The following is a 16,724-nucleotide window of genomic DNA, read 5'->3' as shown; positions in this document are numbered from 1 at the left end:
GGCAGAAGCGCTCCTCACTTCCCAGATGGGGAGGCCGGGCAGAGGGGCGGCCGGGCAGAGACACTCCCTACCTCCCAGACGGGGCGGCGGCCGGGCAGGGGCTGCAATCCCAGCACCCTGGTAGGCCAAGGCAGGCGGCTGGGAGGCGGAGGCTGCCGCGAGCCCAGACCACGCCACCGCACTCCAGCCCGGGCAACACCGAGCACCGGGTGAGCGAGACTCCGTCTGTAGTCCCAGCACCCTGGGAGGCCGAGGCGGGCAGAGCGTTCGGGGTCAGGAGCTGGCGACTAGCGTGGCCAAGATGGCGAACGCGCGCCGGCAGGCAAAGGAGAAAAAACAGGCAGCGGTGGCGCGCGCCGGCAGTCCCAGGCAGTCCGCGGGGCAGCAGCGAGACGAGGAGATTGCTGCCCGGGCCACAGAGGGAAAAGAAAGAAAGACTCAAGTGATCTTTCTGCTTTGACCTCCCAGAGTGCTGGGATTATAGGTGTGAGTCACCACTCCCAGATAATGTAAAATATAAATTGGATTTTAACATTATAAACACTTAGCAAAAATTTGAATATACCTAAATATTTTTACATTGAAAATAATTATTTCTCACTTATTTCCTGTCTTGTTCAAAAGAAGACTAATTAGAGGCTGAAAGGACCCATTATACTATTTAGAAATCTTAGTTACTTGGAATTTGTATACTTAAAATATAATATTATAGATCACAGGCCCTGGTCTAGACTATCTGAATCATTATATTTAGAAAATATGAAATATATAAAAATATGCTTCTGTGTGTAGATACATATAGTATTTTCCTTATATATATATGAACTTAAATTTTTTTTTAGGTACCAGTTTTTAAAAAGTATCTTATACATTTTCTATATAAGTATATATCGAACTCCCTTACCCTGCATGGGTTTCTATTATAATGATATACAACACATTTTCTAATTGTTCTACTATTGATTATTTCAACCATTTAAAGTTTCTGCTATTGCAAACAATGCAGCAGTGAACATTCCTATATTTGCATCTTACTACCTATGTGCAAGTATCTCTATACCATAGATTGCTAGAAGTAAAACTGTGAAGCCAAAGGGAATAAACATTTTAAATGTTCAAAGATACCCAAATTTGTTCCTGTTCTAGTATTGCAAATCTCATTTTGGTATAAGGGTTAAGAGAGTGGGCTGTGGTACCAGACTCCTTGGATTCTGATCTAGTTTGTGGGTAATGTAAGTTATATGACCATGGACAAGTTACCTTACCTCATTGACTTCAGTTTTCTCACATACAAAATAGGGATATACATAAGTTGTATGGAGTTCTTTTGTTTTTTGTTTTAATTTTTTTTTTAGTTGTTCACATGTATGGCAAAGTTGTATGGAGTTCTAAGGATTTGAATGAGTTACTAGATAAAGGTGTAGAATATTGCTGACATATAGTTAGTGCTTAGTATATGTTAACTATTACTATTATTTCACTATTATTATCTTAGTTAATGGTATCACCTCTCATCTCGTCACTCAGGCAAAATTCTCAGGAGTCACAAACCCAGGCTCTGCTTTGTAGATATATACTGAACTTAACTACTCTTTACTGTCTTTCCCGCTACCAACCTAATTCAAACCACTATCTGATGACGCACCCTTGCATACCGCTTCCATTCAGTACTATCCCCTCGTGTTTCCTCTACTTGGAAACACCACACTGTCATTGTTTGTTTGTTTTCCGCACACCATCTTTAAAGCCCAGGTCAGATTGTAGCACTCTTGCTTAAAATCCTCCAGTGGATTTCCATTGCAATTAGAATAAAATCCAAATGCTTCACCTTGGCCCTTAAAGCCCTTTATGACTTGGCTTGTCTTTCTCTGCAAACTCATCTCTTATCACTGTCTTCTGTGTTCACTACACTTCAGCTGTAGTGCTTTTTTCTTTAACTTTTTGTTCTTTAAAAATGCCAAAACATGTTTATACTTTAGGTTCTTCAGCTTTTGGTTTCCTTTGCCTGAAATATTCCTCCTTGGGCCCTTCTAATGGCTATTTCCTTCTCATCATTCAGGCCTTTAATCACATTTTTTTGTTCTATTTGTGATAGAAAGTCAGCTCCAGGGAAGGAGCTCACATTCATCACTGTTTTCTTAGCACCTTGAATAGTACTTGATGTGTAATCGTTGCTTAATACATAGTTTGTTACTTGAATGAGTGAAAATGGCTGCTGGAAAGGCTATATCTATTTATTTATTTATTTTTCTAGATGAGATGAATGATGCCAGATTATACCAATTTAATATGCCCAAACCATTTTTCCACATCCACATGTCCAACATTAGGCAAACTTAAATTATTACCAGTCTTAGAAGGTTTTTTTTGAGGCAGAGTTTCACTCTTTCACCCAGGCTAGAGTGAAATGGCGTGATCTGGGCTCACTGCAACCTCTACCTGCCCCCCCGGGGTTGAAGCAATTCTCCTGCCTCAGCCTCCCAAGTAGCTGGGATTATAAGCACCCACCACCACACCTGGTTAATTTTTGTATTTTTAGTAGAGACAGGGGTTTCACCATGTTGGCCAGGCTGATCTCGAACTCCTGACCTCAGGTGAGCCACCTGCCTCAGCCTCCCACAGTGCTAGGATTACAGGTGTGAGCCACCATGCCTCTCCTAGAAGTTGTTTTAATTTACATTATATTAACATATTTAATTGATTATTATTTATAAGAGCTCATTGTATATGAAGGAAATTGGTCCTTTATCATATATATGATATGTATGTGGTATTTCTTACAGTTAGTCTTAAGTGTTTTGCATTTTAACCATTTGTTTTGTACAGAATATTCCAGTTTAGATACAGTTAAATAATGTAGGCCAGGTGCGGTGGCTCACACCTGTAGTCCCAGCACTTTGGGAGACTGAGGCGGTTGGATCACCTGAGGTCAGGAGTTTGAGACCAGCCTGGCCAACATAGTGAAATCCCGTCTCTACCAAAAGTACAAAAATTACCTGGGCGTGGTAGTGGGCGCCTGTAATCCCGCTACTTAGGAGGCTGAGGCATGAGAATCGCTTGAACCTCAGAGGCGGAAGTTGCAGTGAGCCGAGATCACACCACTGCACTCCAGCCTGGGCGACAGAGCGAGACTTTGTCTCAAAAAGAAAAAAAAAAGTATCAGTCATTCTCTTTCTGGGTTTTATGTTTAGAAAAGCCTTCTTCCTTTCAAGATTATAAAAAATTTATTCTTGGCTGGGCCCAGTGGCTCAGGCCTGTAATCCCAGCACTTTGGGAGGCCAAGGTGGTTGAATCACTTGAGCCCAGGAATATGAGACCAGCCAGGGCAACACAGTGAGATTCCATCTCTACAAAAAATAAAAAAAAAATAACTGGCCATAGTGTTGCACACCTGTAATCCCAGCTCCTTGGGAGACTGAAGCAGGAGGATTGCTTCAGCCCAGGAAGCTGAGGCTGCAGTGAGCCAAGACCATGCCACTGTACTCTGGCCTAGGCAACAGAGTAAGATCCTGTCTCAAAAAAAAAAAAAAAAAAAAAAAAAATTATTTATATTTATTTATTTATTTACTTATTTATTTATTGAGATGGAGTCTCACTCTGTCACCCAGGCTGGAGTGCAGTGGCGCAATTTCAGCTCACTGCAAGCTCTGCCTTCCGGGTTCACGCCATTCTCCTGCCTCAGCCTCCTGAGTAGCTGGGACTACAGGCGTCGGCCACCAAGCCGGGCTAATTTTTTTCTATTTTTAGTAGAGACAGGGTTTCACCATGTTAGCCAGGATGGTCTTGATCTCCTGACCTTGTGATCCACCCACCTCGGCCTCCCAAAGTGCTGGGATTACAGGAGTGAGCCACAGCGCCCAGCAAAAAAAAACTTTTTAAAAAATTCTCCCTCTCCCTTCAAGATTATATTCGTTGCTTCTTTTTTATTTAAGTAAGTTGTTTTTTTTTAATCAGATGACTAGACTCACATATTTATTTAATAAATACATATCTTTTTACGAATGATTTAGAGATGCTTTTTGTTGTTGTTGTTGTTGTTGTTGTTGTTGTTGAGACAGAGTCTTGCTCTGTCACCTAGGCTGGAGGGCACCGGCTCAGCTCACTGCAACCTCCGCCTCCCAGGTGCAAATGATTCTCCTGCATTTATCACCTGAGTAGCTGGGACTGCAGCCATGTGCCACCATGCCTGGCAGATGTTTGTGTTTTTAGTAGAGACAGGGTTTTACCATGTTGGCTAGGCTGGTCTTGAACTCCTGATCTCAGGTGATCCACCTTCCTCGGCCTCCAAAAGTGCTGGGATTACAGGCGTGAGCCACTGCACCCAGCGAGAGATGCATTTTTTATTGTATAATGAAAGTATCATATGTTTGCATCTATTTCTGAACTATATTCTGCTCCACTGATCTGCCTGCCCCTATCACTAGTTACCATTTGATTTAATCACTCACAGCTTTGTATTTCAATATTCCAACTTCATGGCTTTTTTTTTTTTTTTAATGGAGAAGATGCAGCTTGAGGAGAGGAAATTTAAAAAATAACACTGAAGTCCTGCCAAATGATCCCTAAAAGTTCTGAGAAAGAGGCTGGGTGCGGTGGCTCACGCCTGTAATCCCAGCACTTTGGGAGGCTGAGGTGGGCGGATCACGAGGTCAAGAGTTCGAGACCATCCTAGCTAACATAGTGAAACTCCGTCTCTACTAAAAAAAGTACAAAACATTAGCCGGGCGTAGTCCCAGCTACTCGGGAGGCTGAGGCAGGAGAATGACGTGAACCTGGGAGGCGGAGCTTGCAGTGAGCTGAGAAACGCCACTGCACTCCAGCCTTGGGTGACAGAGTGAGGCTCTGTCTCAAAGAAAAAAAAGAAAAGTTCTGAGAAAGAAAGAATATTAGTTGTTTCAAATGTTAAAATGCACTATAGAATTCTAGTGATTAATGTTTTAAAAACACTGGGTGATCAATTTTAGGACCTGAGTGTGTGTAATGTCTTTTATTGTACATTTCCTATGTGATTTCTCTACACTTCACTTTTCTCACCTATAAAATGGGAGAAATGATCAGTATTATATGTAGATTTAAGGATTAAATATGTGTGTGTGTGTAAAGTGCTTACTTAGTATGGGACCTGGCTAGAGTAAGTACGCAACAAATTACAACTGTTTTATTTATCTCTTTTAACAACCTTAGTTAAGTAACTTTTCCAAAAGGTAGCAGGGTAGGATTTAAACTTATAGCCACATGATACCAAAGCCCATACTCCAAACCACTATAAATACACATGCCATTTTATACTATTAGCGCAGTTTATATTTCTACTGACCTTAATAATTGATTGATGATACTTATTTTCCTATATTAATAAGGTTAATCCACTAAAATTATATTGAGCACAGTAGTACCATTTGTAGAGAAGCAGAAAATCATAGTGTTTACAAGGGGAGGCTCTTCCACTCCTAGTTTCATACCCAAGAGAAGTGAAAAAAATATGTCCACACAAAAAGCTGTATATAAATGTCCATAGTAGCATTATTCCTAATAGCCCAAAGTGAAAACAACCTAAATGTCTGTCAACTGATGAGTGGAAAAGCACAATGTGATATATCCATAGAAGGGAATGTTATTCAGCAATCAGAAGCAATAAAGTGTTAGTAAATGCTACAACATGGTTGAACCTTCAAAACATGCCAAGTGAAAGAAGCCAGATACAAGGCCACAGTATGGTACTGTTTATATGAAATGTCCAGAATAGGCAAATTCAGAGATAGAAATTATGTTAGACCATCAGGGGCTGGGGAGAAGGGCAATAGGGTGTGGCTGCTAATGGGTACAGAGTTTTGGGGGTTTGATGAAAATGTTCTGGAATCAGATAGTGGTGATTGTTGCACACTTTGTGAGTATACCAAAAACCACTGAATTGTACACTTTAAAGCAGCTAATTTCATGGTATGTGAATTATATCTCAATTTAAAAAGAAAGAGGGGAGGCTTTTGGTGTTTGAACCTCAGCTTTCAGATTTGCTACTTGTTAGTTGTATGTCCTGTACAAGTAACTTAACTTTTTCTTTGCCTCAGGTTTTCTTACTTGTAAAAAAATGTTTAATTGTAATATAGTCTTCAGGGGATTGTTGTAAAAATCATACATAAAAGCCTATAGTAATAGGGTCTTGCAAACAACAGGCGCTCAGTAACTGTTAGCCATTGTTATTAATATATCCAATTTCAACATGGGCAAACATGGGCAATTCTGATTTACCTTTATAATAATCTTGTGTGATATGTTCAGTATTTGGTATATGGAGTCAGAGAGTCAGAGTATACCTCCAATCTAACTTTTGATTTATAAGCGAAATAGGAATATAATATTAGTTTGAAGTATTAACCATTCACACTTTTTTACATGAGTATCAACTTATGAATACTAAGCTAAACACCTTTATGTATTGCTTTTAAATGTATACTTAAAGGCTGAGGTGGGTGGATTGCTTGAGCCCAGGAGTTCGAGAACAGCCTGGGCAACATGGCAAAACCCCATCGCTACAAAACATGTGAAAATTAGCCAGGCATGGTGGTGCATGCCTGTAGTCCCAGCTACCCCAGGAGGCTGAGGTGGGAGGATCGATTGAGCCCGGGTGGTTGAGGCTGCAATAAGCCATGATCGCACCACGACTGGGTGACAGCCTGGGTGACAGAGCAAGACCCTGTCTCAAAAAAAAAAAGTATACTTAAAGTGCTTCTTAATAACTAGTGATAATGGCTTTCTATATTGAATAAGTTTCATGGTATGGTCTAGTTGAAATGTGAGAAAATAGACTTAAAAGTCAGTTTCTTATAACTAGGGCGCTTTGTAATTCATTATTAAACTGCTGCCAGTTTTGTGGATTACTTCCCTGTCAGTTTAAAGTATATTTTTAATTGATATAGATTCAGCGTTTGTTGGAAGCACAGTCTCTGACGCCCTGTTCCCCTAAGACAACCACTGTTGAAGACACAGTGCAAGCTGGTAGACAAATGGAGTTGGTTTCCGTGGAAGCACAGTCTTCCCCTGGCTTGCACATGAGAAAAAGTGTAAGCATTGCTGTGAGCACAGGTAATTTCAGTTTTTTTTAATTTGTAAGGAAATTGTTAAAAATGCTTTTCATATCTGGTTTTTGAATTTTACGTCCAAATTGGTGCATGGTGCAGTAGAACCAAAACCAAGGTGATGAGAGTATGACTTAAGTTTTTGTGTAATTTTAGTCTTTGTGAAATAAAACTGCAAACTGCATAACATGATATAGTGTTTGGTTTTGCTACTTTTCTAGGCTGGACCCAATTCTTTTTTTTTTTTTTTTTTTTTTGAAATGGAGTCTCGCTCTGTTGCCCAAGCTAGAGTGCAGTGTGGTGCACTCTCAGCTCACTGCAACCTCCACATCCTAGGTTCAAGCAATCCTCCTGTCTCAGCCTCCCAAAGTGTTGGAATTACAGGCATGAGCTACCACATCCAGCCAGTCTTGGTTGTATTTATTTTTGTAAAATCACCCAAGTATATCCTCAGAGTAGAAACCATTTTGACTAGGATTTACTTTTTTTTGAGACAGAGTCTCACTCCGTCACACAGGCTGGAGTGCAATGGCAGTCTCAGCTCACTGCAACCTCCACCTCCTGGGTTCAAGTGATTCTCCTGAGTAGCTGGGACTACAAGTGCCTGCCACCACACCTGGCTAATTTTTGTATTTTTAGCAGAGATGGGGTTTCACTATGTTGGCCAGGCTGGTCTCTAACTCCTGACCGCATGATCCACCCACATCAGCCTCCCAAAGGGCTGGGATTATAGGCATGAGCCACTGCACCCAGGCTACTTTTTGGTTTTAACCATCTGTTTAAACCATTATGTATTAGCAGTATTCCCCAAATTATAGAATGCCTATGGCTCGTGGTACAAAAGATGATTTAGGGTGTTATATAGATTAATATTTATATTTTGTAAATATATCTTTTCCAGTACTCATAGGTACAAATACAATAAGCATATCAAATCTGTGATTTTACAGAAATAATGAGGCTCAGTAAAAAAGTTAATTTAAAGAAAGAGTAAGTAAACAATATTACATGCAAATAGCTCTGAAGATAGGTGTAAGTGGTTCATAAAGATTGAGAAATAGGCTGGGCACAGTGGCTCATGCCTATAATGTTTGCACTTTGGGAGGTCAAGGCAGGTGGATTGCTTGATGCTAGGAGTTCGAGACCAGCCTGGTTAACATGATGAAGCCCCATCTTTAAAAAAAATACAAAAATTAGCCACATATGGTGATGCACACCTGTAGTCCCAGCTACTCAGGAAGCTGAGGTGGGAGGATCACCTGAGCCCAGGGACGTTGAGGCTGCAGTGAGCCGTGATTGTGTCACTGCACTCCAGCCTGAGCAACAAAGTGACACCCTGTCTTAAAAAAAAAAAAAAAAAAGATTGAGAAACACTTGATTTTTTTTTGAGATGGAGTCTCGCTCTGTCGCCCAGGCTGGAGTGCAGCAGCGCGATCTCGGCTCACTGCAAGCTCCGCCTCCCGGGGTCACGCCATTCTCCTGCCTCAGCCTCTCCAAGTAGCTGGGACTACAGGCGCCCGCCACCACGCCCGGCTAATTTTTTTTGTATTTTTAGTAGAGATGGGGTTTCACTGTGGTCTCGATCTCCTGACCTCGTGATCCGCCCACCTCAGCCTCCCAAAGTGCTGGGATTACAAGCGTGAGCCACCGTGCCCGGCCCACTTGATTTTTTTTTAATACCTGCCTGATATTACAGATATTACACATGTCTGATGCATCACCAATATAGTCTTTTAAATATTGCATTTAAGTGTCAAAACCAGAGAACCTAGGGATTTGTATTTTATATATTATCTCGTATTATTCAGAGCAGCAGTTTTCAACATACACACCCCACCCCACAGATCATATTCAGAACCTTAATATGTAAAGCAAATCATTTCAGAGCCACCCTTCTTGAAAAAGCAGAACCCAGAATGTGCCTTTCCACCCGACCCGTCCCCCTGTGTTTTGTCTTTCTGTCTTCCACCTACCTCTTCCTGGCATTTCTGAGGAAATATAATCTAAAAATTTAGTTCTAAGTAATTGTGTGTGTGTGTGTGTGTGTGTGTGTCTGTGTGTATATATATATATATATTTTTTTTTTTTTTTTTTGAGCCGGAGTCTCACAGTGTTGCCCAGGCTGGAATGCAGTAGCACAATCACAGCTCATTGCAGCATCAACCTCCTGGGCTCAAGTGATCTTCCACCTCTGCCTCCTGAGTAGATGGGACTACAGGCACACCACCACACCTGGCTAATTTTTTTGTAGAGACAGGATTTCTCCATGTTGCCCAGGCTGGTCTCGAACTCCTGAGCTCAAGTGATCCTCCCGCCTCTGCCTCTCAAAGTGTTGGGATTACAGGCGTGAGCCATTGCACCCGGCCGATACGGCTATTCTTAACAAAGGTTTGGCAGAGTATTATTTTTAAAGTTGAATGTTTGTTTCAATATCTTAAATTATTTAACCTCCAGGTGCTAGCTTGTTTTGGAATGCAGCAGGTGAGGATCAAGAGCCTGACTCTCAACTGAAGCAAGATGATACCAAAATTTCCAGTGAGGACATGAATTTTTCTGTTGATATTAATAATGAAGTCACAAGTCTTCCAGGTAGTGCATCTTCATTAAAAGCAGTTGATATTCCCAGTTTTGAAGAGAGCAACATTGCTGTGGAAGAAGAATTTAACCAGCCACTTTCTGTATCCAAGTAAGGTCTCTTTGATTTAGTCTTTCATCCTACTTTGAAAAAAAAATTTTTTTTGATAAACAAATAATAATTGTGTATATTTGTGGGGCACAATGTTTACAGTATGGAATGATTAAATCAGACCAACAAATCTATCACTTCACATACTTAGCTTTTTCTGTGGTAAAAACATTTAAAGTCTACTACTAGCAATTTTGAAATATACAATGCATTATTATTCATTACAGTTGCCATTCTGTTCAGGTTTTTTTTGTTTTTAATTCTAATTTCTTTAAAGTCTTCTAACTCAGAAATGATATATTTTCTAACTGGTATTTTCATTTATGTCTTTACTTGATATGATTTCTATGTAACTGACAACTCTGAGCCTTCTAGAACCATTTCCAGATGTCAGTCTTTGGCTATATTAACAGTCTGGATGAATCAGAAATCGGAAGAAAACTTCAAAAATACACAAGCTCGGGCCTCACCCTAGAGTTTCTGATAATATTAGGTTCCAGATACAGATAGAGAATTTTTTTTTTTTTTTTTTTTTTACAGAGTCTCGCTCTGTTGCCCAGGCTGGAGTGCAGTGGTACAATCTCGGCTCACTGCAATCTCTGCCTCCTGGGTTCACGCCATTCTCCTGCCTCAGCCTCCCGAGTAGCTGGGACTACAGGCTCCCGCCACCATGCCCGGCTAATTCCGTTTTTGTATTTTTAGTAGAGATGGGGTTTCACCATGTTAGCCAGGATGGTCTCGATCTCCTGACCTCGTGATCTGCCTGCCTCGGCCTCCCAAAGTGCTGGGATTACAGGCGTGAGCCACCACACCTGGCCGAGGAATTTCTTTTCTTTATTTTATTTATTTATTTACGAGACGGAGTTTCGCTCTTGTTGCTCAGTCTGGAGTGCAATGGTGCGATCTTGGCTCACTGCAATCCCTGCCTCCTGGGTTCAAGTGATTCTCCTGCCTCAGCCTCCTGAGTAGCTGGGATTACAGACACCTGCCACCACGCTGGGCTAATTTTGTTTGTATTTTTTTTTAGAGATGGGGTTTCGCCATGTTGGCCAGGCTGGTCGTGAACTCCTGACCTCAGGTGATCCACCCACCTTGGCCTCCTAAAGTGCTGGGATTACAGGCATGAGCCACTGTGCCTGGCCTATTTTATTTTATGTATTTATTTTTTGAGACAGAGTCTCGCTTTTTCACCCAGGCTGGAGTGCAATGGCACTGTCTTGGCTCACTGCAACCTCTGCCTCCCAGGTTCAAGGCATTCTTGAGCCTCAGCCTCCCAAGCAGCTGGGATTACAGGTGTGCGCCACCACGCCCAGCTAGTTTTTGTATTTTTAGTAGAGATGGGGCTTCCCATGTTGGCCAGGCTGATCTCTAACTCCTTACCTCAGGTGATCCGCCTGCCTCAGCCTTCCAAAGTGCTGGGATTATAGGCATGAGCCACTATGAGATGGGGAAATTTCTAAAGATTCTCTATATTGCCATTATATATAAAAGAGTCTATTTTTGAGTGATAGGACCTTAATATTTGTATATGAAATGTTATCTGAGATTTGCTTCAAATTCTGTGGGAGAATGAAATGGCTAGAAGTGTAAATGAAATAAGATTGGCTATTTGTTGGTAATTTTTGAAACTGATTGTATATGGTGATTTGTAAAATAATTCTCTCATGTTTGAAAGTTTTCATTATGAAATTTTCCATTGAATAAGGATTGTAGACAGGCTCAGTGACTCTTGCCTGTAACTGGGCATGGTGGTGCACACATGTAGTCCCAGATACTTGGGAGGCTGAGGCAAGGAGAATCGCCTGAACCCGGGAGGTGGAGGTTGCAGTGAGCCGAGACTGCGCCACTGCACTCCAGCCTGGGTGACAGAGCAAGTCTAAGTCTCAAAACAAAACAAAACAAAAAACGGATTCTAAAGTAATTTTTTTTTATTTTTTATTTTTATTTACTCACTCTGTCACCCAGACTGGAATACGGTGGCGTGATCTTGGCTCACTGCAACCTCAGCCTCCTAAGTAGCTGAGACTACAGGCACGGGCCACCATACCTGGCTAATTTTTGTATTTTTATTAGAGACAGGGTTTTGCCATGTTAGCAAGGGTGGTCTTGAACTCCTGACCTCAGGTGATCCACCTGCCTCGACCTTTCAAATTGTTGGGATTGCTGGTATGAGCCACTGCACCTGGCCTAAAGTAATTTATATCCTCAGCAAATTTGGAAACAAACTCAGCAAATATTTGAGTTTCTGGTATGTGCTACCACAAAACTAGACACTAAATATCAAATACTAGGTTAGGCAAAGCTCCTAACTTTATGGAATTTAACCACATGAGCAGCAAATAACATAATTTCATATAGTGACAACAGCTCTGAAAAAGTAAACTAGAGTGATCAAGTGGAGTGTAACTGGGATGGTAGCCTGGGAACAAGGTGCTATATTAAGTAGAGTGGTGAAGAAAACCATCTCTGAGGGGATGACATTTGAGTAGTGACCTGAATGATGAGAAGGGGCCAGTCATGATAATATCTGGGGATGAGTATTCCGGGTGGAGGAAAAAGCAAGTGTAATGGCAAGTGTGAGCTTAAAAGTTACAGAAACAAGCATGAAAGCCAGTGTGGCTGGACATAGTGATTTAGAGGGAGAGTATAGGAAATGAAGTCTGAGATACAGGCAGGAGCCAAATTACCTGGGGCTTTGTAGGATATAGAAAAGAATTCTGAATTTATTCATGCTCATTAAAGCTAGTGGAGGATTTTGGATTTTAGATAATGGAGTGTTATGATCTGATTTTCATATTTTGAAGGCCATTCTAATTGTTTCATGGAGAACTGAAGGATGTTAAAAGTGGAAGTTAAGATACTAACTGGTTAATAGACTAAAGACCAAGTGAGATGAAGGTGTCTTGGACTTGTGGAATTCGTGGAAGGGATCAGGTGTAGGATAAATTTTGAAGGTAAAAGAAAAATATAGGTATAAAACATCCCAGGATAATAGCACATGAAACAGTTTAAAGAGGTTAATTTGAAATTCAAGACCAGGCTAGGCAAAATAGTGAGACCCTGTCTCTATAAAAAAATATTTTAACTTAGCTGGGTGTGGTGGTATGTGCCTGTAGTAGTTCCACCTACTCAGGAGGCTGAAACAGGAGGATCGCTTGAGACCAGAAGTTTGAGGTTGCAGTGATCTATGATAAGTGCCATTGTACTGTGGCTTCAGTAACAGAGTGAGACTCCATTTCTTTTTTTTTTGAGACGCAGTCTCGCTGTGTCGCCCAGACTGGAGTGCAGTGGTGCAATCTCGGCTCACTGCAAGCTCCGCCTCCCGGGTTCACGCCATTCTCCTGCCTCAGCCTCTCTGAGTAGCTGGGACTACAGGCGCCCGCCACTACGCCCGGCTAATTTTTTTGTATTTTTAGTAGAGACGGGGTTTCACCGTGGTCTCGATCTCCTGACCTCGTGATCCGCCCGCCTCGGCCTCCCAAAGTGCTGGGATTACAAGCGTGAGCGACCGCGCCCGGCCTGAGACTCCATTTCTAAAAATAAAAAAAGGTGAACTGGTGAGGTGACATGGGGCAGGCAGTGGATTACTTTTTAGAAATTAATAAGCCTTGTGATATTTGACATTTTAAATCATTGTGATTACAATAATGGTTAAAACAATAAACATGTCCCTTCAGAAAACTACAGAGAAACATCTCATTTTAGTATAGTATATGTTTGTTTGTTTTTTTTTGAGACGGAGTCTCGGTCTGTCGCCCAGGCTGGAGTGCAGTGGCGCAATCTTGGCTCACTGCAAGCTCCGCCTCCCGGGTTCACGCCATTCTCCTGCCTCAGCCTCTTCAAGTTAGCTGGGACTACAGGCGCCCGCCACCACGCCCGGCTAATTTTTTGTATTTTTAGTAGAGACGGGGTTTCACCGTGGTCTTGATCTCCTGACGTCGTGATCCACCCGCCTCGGCCTCCCAAGTGCTGGGATTACAAGCGTGAGCCACCGCGCCCGGCCGTATATGTTTTAATCATATGATTCAATTAAGCACTCATTGTATGTGCCACAGTATACAGAAAAGCTGTTTTGTGTATGTTAGATTGAGTTCCTGCAGCGTAAGGATCATAGTAATTTCCATATTTTTAGAATTTGCTGGGCTTGGTGGCTCATGCCTGTAATCTTAGCACTTTGGGAGGCCAAAGTGAACTGATTGCTTCTGCTAAGGTATTTGAGACCAGCTTGGGTAACATGACGAAACCCTGTCTCTACCAAAATTACAAAAATTAGCCCTTGGTCCCAGCTGTTCGGGAGGCTAAGGTGGGAGGATCGCTGGAGCCTGGGAAGTTGAGTCTGCAGTGAGCTGTGATCATGCTACTGCACTCCAGACTGGGTGACAGAGAGAGACTGTTTCTTTTTTTTTTTTTTTTTTTTGAGACAGTCTTGCTCTGTCATCCAGGCTGGAGTGCAGTGGCGCAATCTCAGCTCACTGCACCCTCTGCCTCCTGGGTACAAGCGATTCTCCTGCCTCAGCCTGCCAAGTAGCTAGGATTACAGGCACCTACCACCACGCCCGGCTAAGTTTTGTATTTTTAGTAGAGACGGGGTTTCTCCATGTTGGCCAGGCTGGTCTCCAACTCCTGACCTCAGATGATCTGCCCGCCTCAGCCTCTCAAAGTGCTGGGATTACAGGTGTGAGTCACCATGCCCGGCCAGCTCTGTTTCAAAAAAATTAATTAATTTAAAAAAAACTACAGTTTGACCCAGTGTCTGGTTCCCCATGGGGTGAGCCCCAAAGTAGGTCTGCAGTTTATTTGGAATAATTATAGAAACTGAGGACAGAGAGGAGCAAACCATGGGATCTTTATTTATTCTCCTTAACTCTGTAAACTGCAGACTACTTTCTAGAATAATGGGGGTTTTCAGATTGGAATTTTTAAAAATATCCAATCTTGCAGTGGTTTTTTTTTTTTTTTTTTGAGATGGAGTGTTGCTCTGTTGCTCAGGCTGGAGTGCAGTGGCGTGATCTTGGTTCACTGCAACCTCCACCTTCTGGGTTCCAGAGATCCTTCTGACTCAGCCTCTCAAGTAGCTGGGATTACAAGTGTACGCCACCACACCCAGCTAATTTTTGTATTTTTAGTGAAGACGGTGTTTCACCATGTTGGCCAGGCTGGTCTCGAACTCCTGACCTCAGGTGATCTGCTTGCCTTGGCCTCCCAAATTGCTGGGATTACAGATGTGAGCCACCATGCCCTTGTTATGGCTTTTTTTTTTTTTTAACTTTAGAAACAGATCTGAGTTAATTGATAGAATGAAGTTAATTGCTTTTTCAGAGCTATTAATTAGCTCTGTCGATCCCAACACATAACTAGATGTAAATCTAATCTTTGTTCAGCATTGATTTGGGTTGTTGATTTGGATTAAATACTTTCTCCAGTGTTGTCTATGATGGTTTTGGTGCTTCTCTGGGATCCTTCTCGCACTTTTGGTCTGATTCGTGCTCTGGTTCCCACTGCTGAGTATTCATAGATGACACCCAACTCCGGGGCTTCCAGTCCCCCTTAGATGTCTTGTTGGATCAGTGTTTCTGATGTTGAAGTAGTCTGTGAAAGATAAATTTATTTGCCTTGCAGCTTAATTGGTTATTGATTACTTTTTCCCAGCAGTGAGTAGTGGTATGTAGTATTTATAGAGACTTTCTTTTAAAATGATCCATATTTTGCTTTAGAAGCTGTGCTTTGGACATACCTAATAATACTTGGCATATTAGAAGCATTTTAAAATGTTTTATTTAATCTTAAGTCTTTTTTTGAAATTTGACATTTTTATTTATTCCTTTTTCTTCCCCCTAAAGAGCGTAGACATGTATTTATTTATTTTGGCTTATAAACAACAGAAATTTGTTTCTCATTGTTCTGGGGGCTGGAAACTCCAAGGTTGAGGCACCAGTAGATGTAATGTTTTGTGAGGGCCCATTTCCTGGTTCATAGTTGATGCCTCTTCCTTGTGTCCTCACATGGTGAAAGGAACTATCTAGCTCTTGGTGTTCTTTTATTAAGGACCCTTGTAATCTTTAATGTTTTGGGTTTGTTCTTTTTCAGTTTTGGTTTTTGCTTCCTAGGTTAGACACCAAGACATATTTTTAAATCCTTGAGGCCAGGTGCAGTGGCTCACGCCTGTAATCCCAGCACTTGGGGAGGCTGAGGCAGGCAGATCACCTGAGGTCAGGAGTTTGAGACTAGCCTGGCCAACATGGTGAAACCCCATCTCTACTAAAAATACAAAAACTAGCCAGGCATGGTGGTGCACGCCTGTAATCCCAGCTACTCAGGAGGCTGAGGCAGGAGAATCGCTTGAACCCGGGAGGTGGAGGTTACAGTGAGCCTCTACACTCCAGCCTGGGTGACACGGTGAGACTCTGTCTCAAAAAAAAAAAAAAAAAACCCAAAACTTGGAATGAACAAATAACATATCTAAAATATTTAAAAATTTCCATTGCCATCAAGTTCAGGAGAAATCAACAGCTTGTTTTCCAGGCTTCAAAGAAAGTTGTCTTAAATATAAGTAACACAAGTTAAAAGGTACCATGGTTTAGTTTATATGCAGCCTGTTAAAACGAGGTGTTTTCATTTTTGTTTCTTATAGAAACAGGGTCTTGCTCTGATGCCGAGGCTGAGTGCAGTGGTACAATCATAGCTCACTGCAGCCTCGAATTCCTGGGCTAAGTGATCCTCTTGCTCAGCCTCCTGAGCAGCTAGGATTACAGGTGCATGGTGTCACACCCAGCTAATTAAAACAAATTTTTTGTGGAGATGGGGTCTCACTATATTCCCCAGTCTGATCTTGAACTTCTCACCTCAAACTTCTCTTGCCTTGCTCTCCCAAAACACAGATTACAGGCATGAGCCACTGCACCTGGCTAAGATGGGGTGTTTATGTAGCATCACTAAGAGCTAAAAATACAAACCAGATGCTG

At 41.9% G+C, this 16,724-nt stretch overlaps 1 protein-coding gene across 3 annotated transcripts in view; it reads left to right on the top strand.

The window, feature by feature from the left end:
* Positions 1 to 16,724, top strand: part of STIL (STIL centriolar assembly protein) — a 90,028-nt gene that overhangs the window by 59,930 nt on the left and 13,374 nt on the right. For all 3 annotated transcript variants that reach the window (XM_058442957.1, XM_032160776.2, XM_032160774.2), the window contains 2 exons: positions 6,918 to 7,083; positions 9,531 to 9,762. In XM_058442957.1, coding sequence (XP_058298940.1) covers positions 6,918 to 7,083; positions 9,531 to 9,762 — 398 coding nt within the window. The remainder of the gene's footprint in view (positions 1 to 6,917; positions 7,084 to 9,530; positions 9,763 to 16,724) is intronic.

This window comes from Hylobates moloch, unplaced genomic scaffold (assembly GCF_009828535.3).
Source record: "Hylobates moloch isolate HMO894 unplaced genomic scaffold, HMol_V3 SCAFFOLD_8, whole genome shotgun sequence".
Lineage (NCBI taxonomy): Eukaryota > Metazoa > Chordata > Mammalia > Primates > Hylobatidae > Hylobates > Hylobates moloch.
Note: the sequence above shows the minus strand (reverse complement) of the source record. Positions and strands in the feature narration are given on the sequence as shown.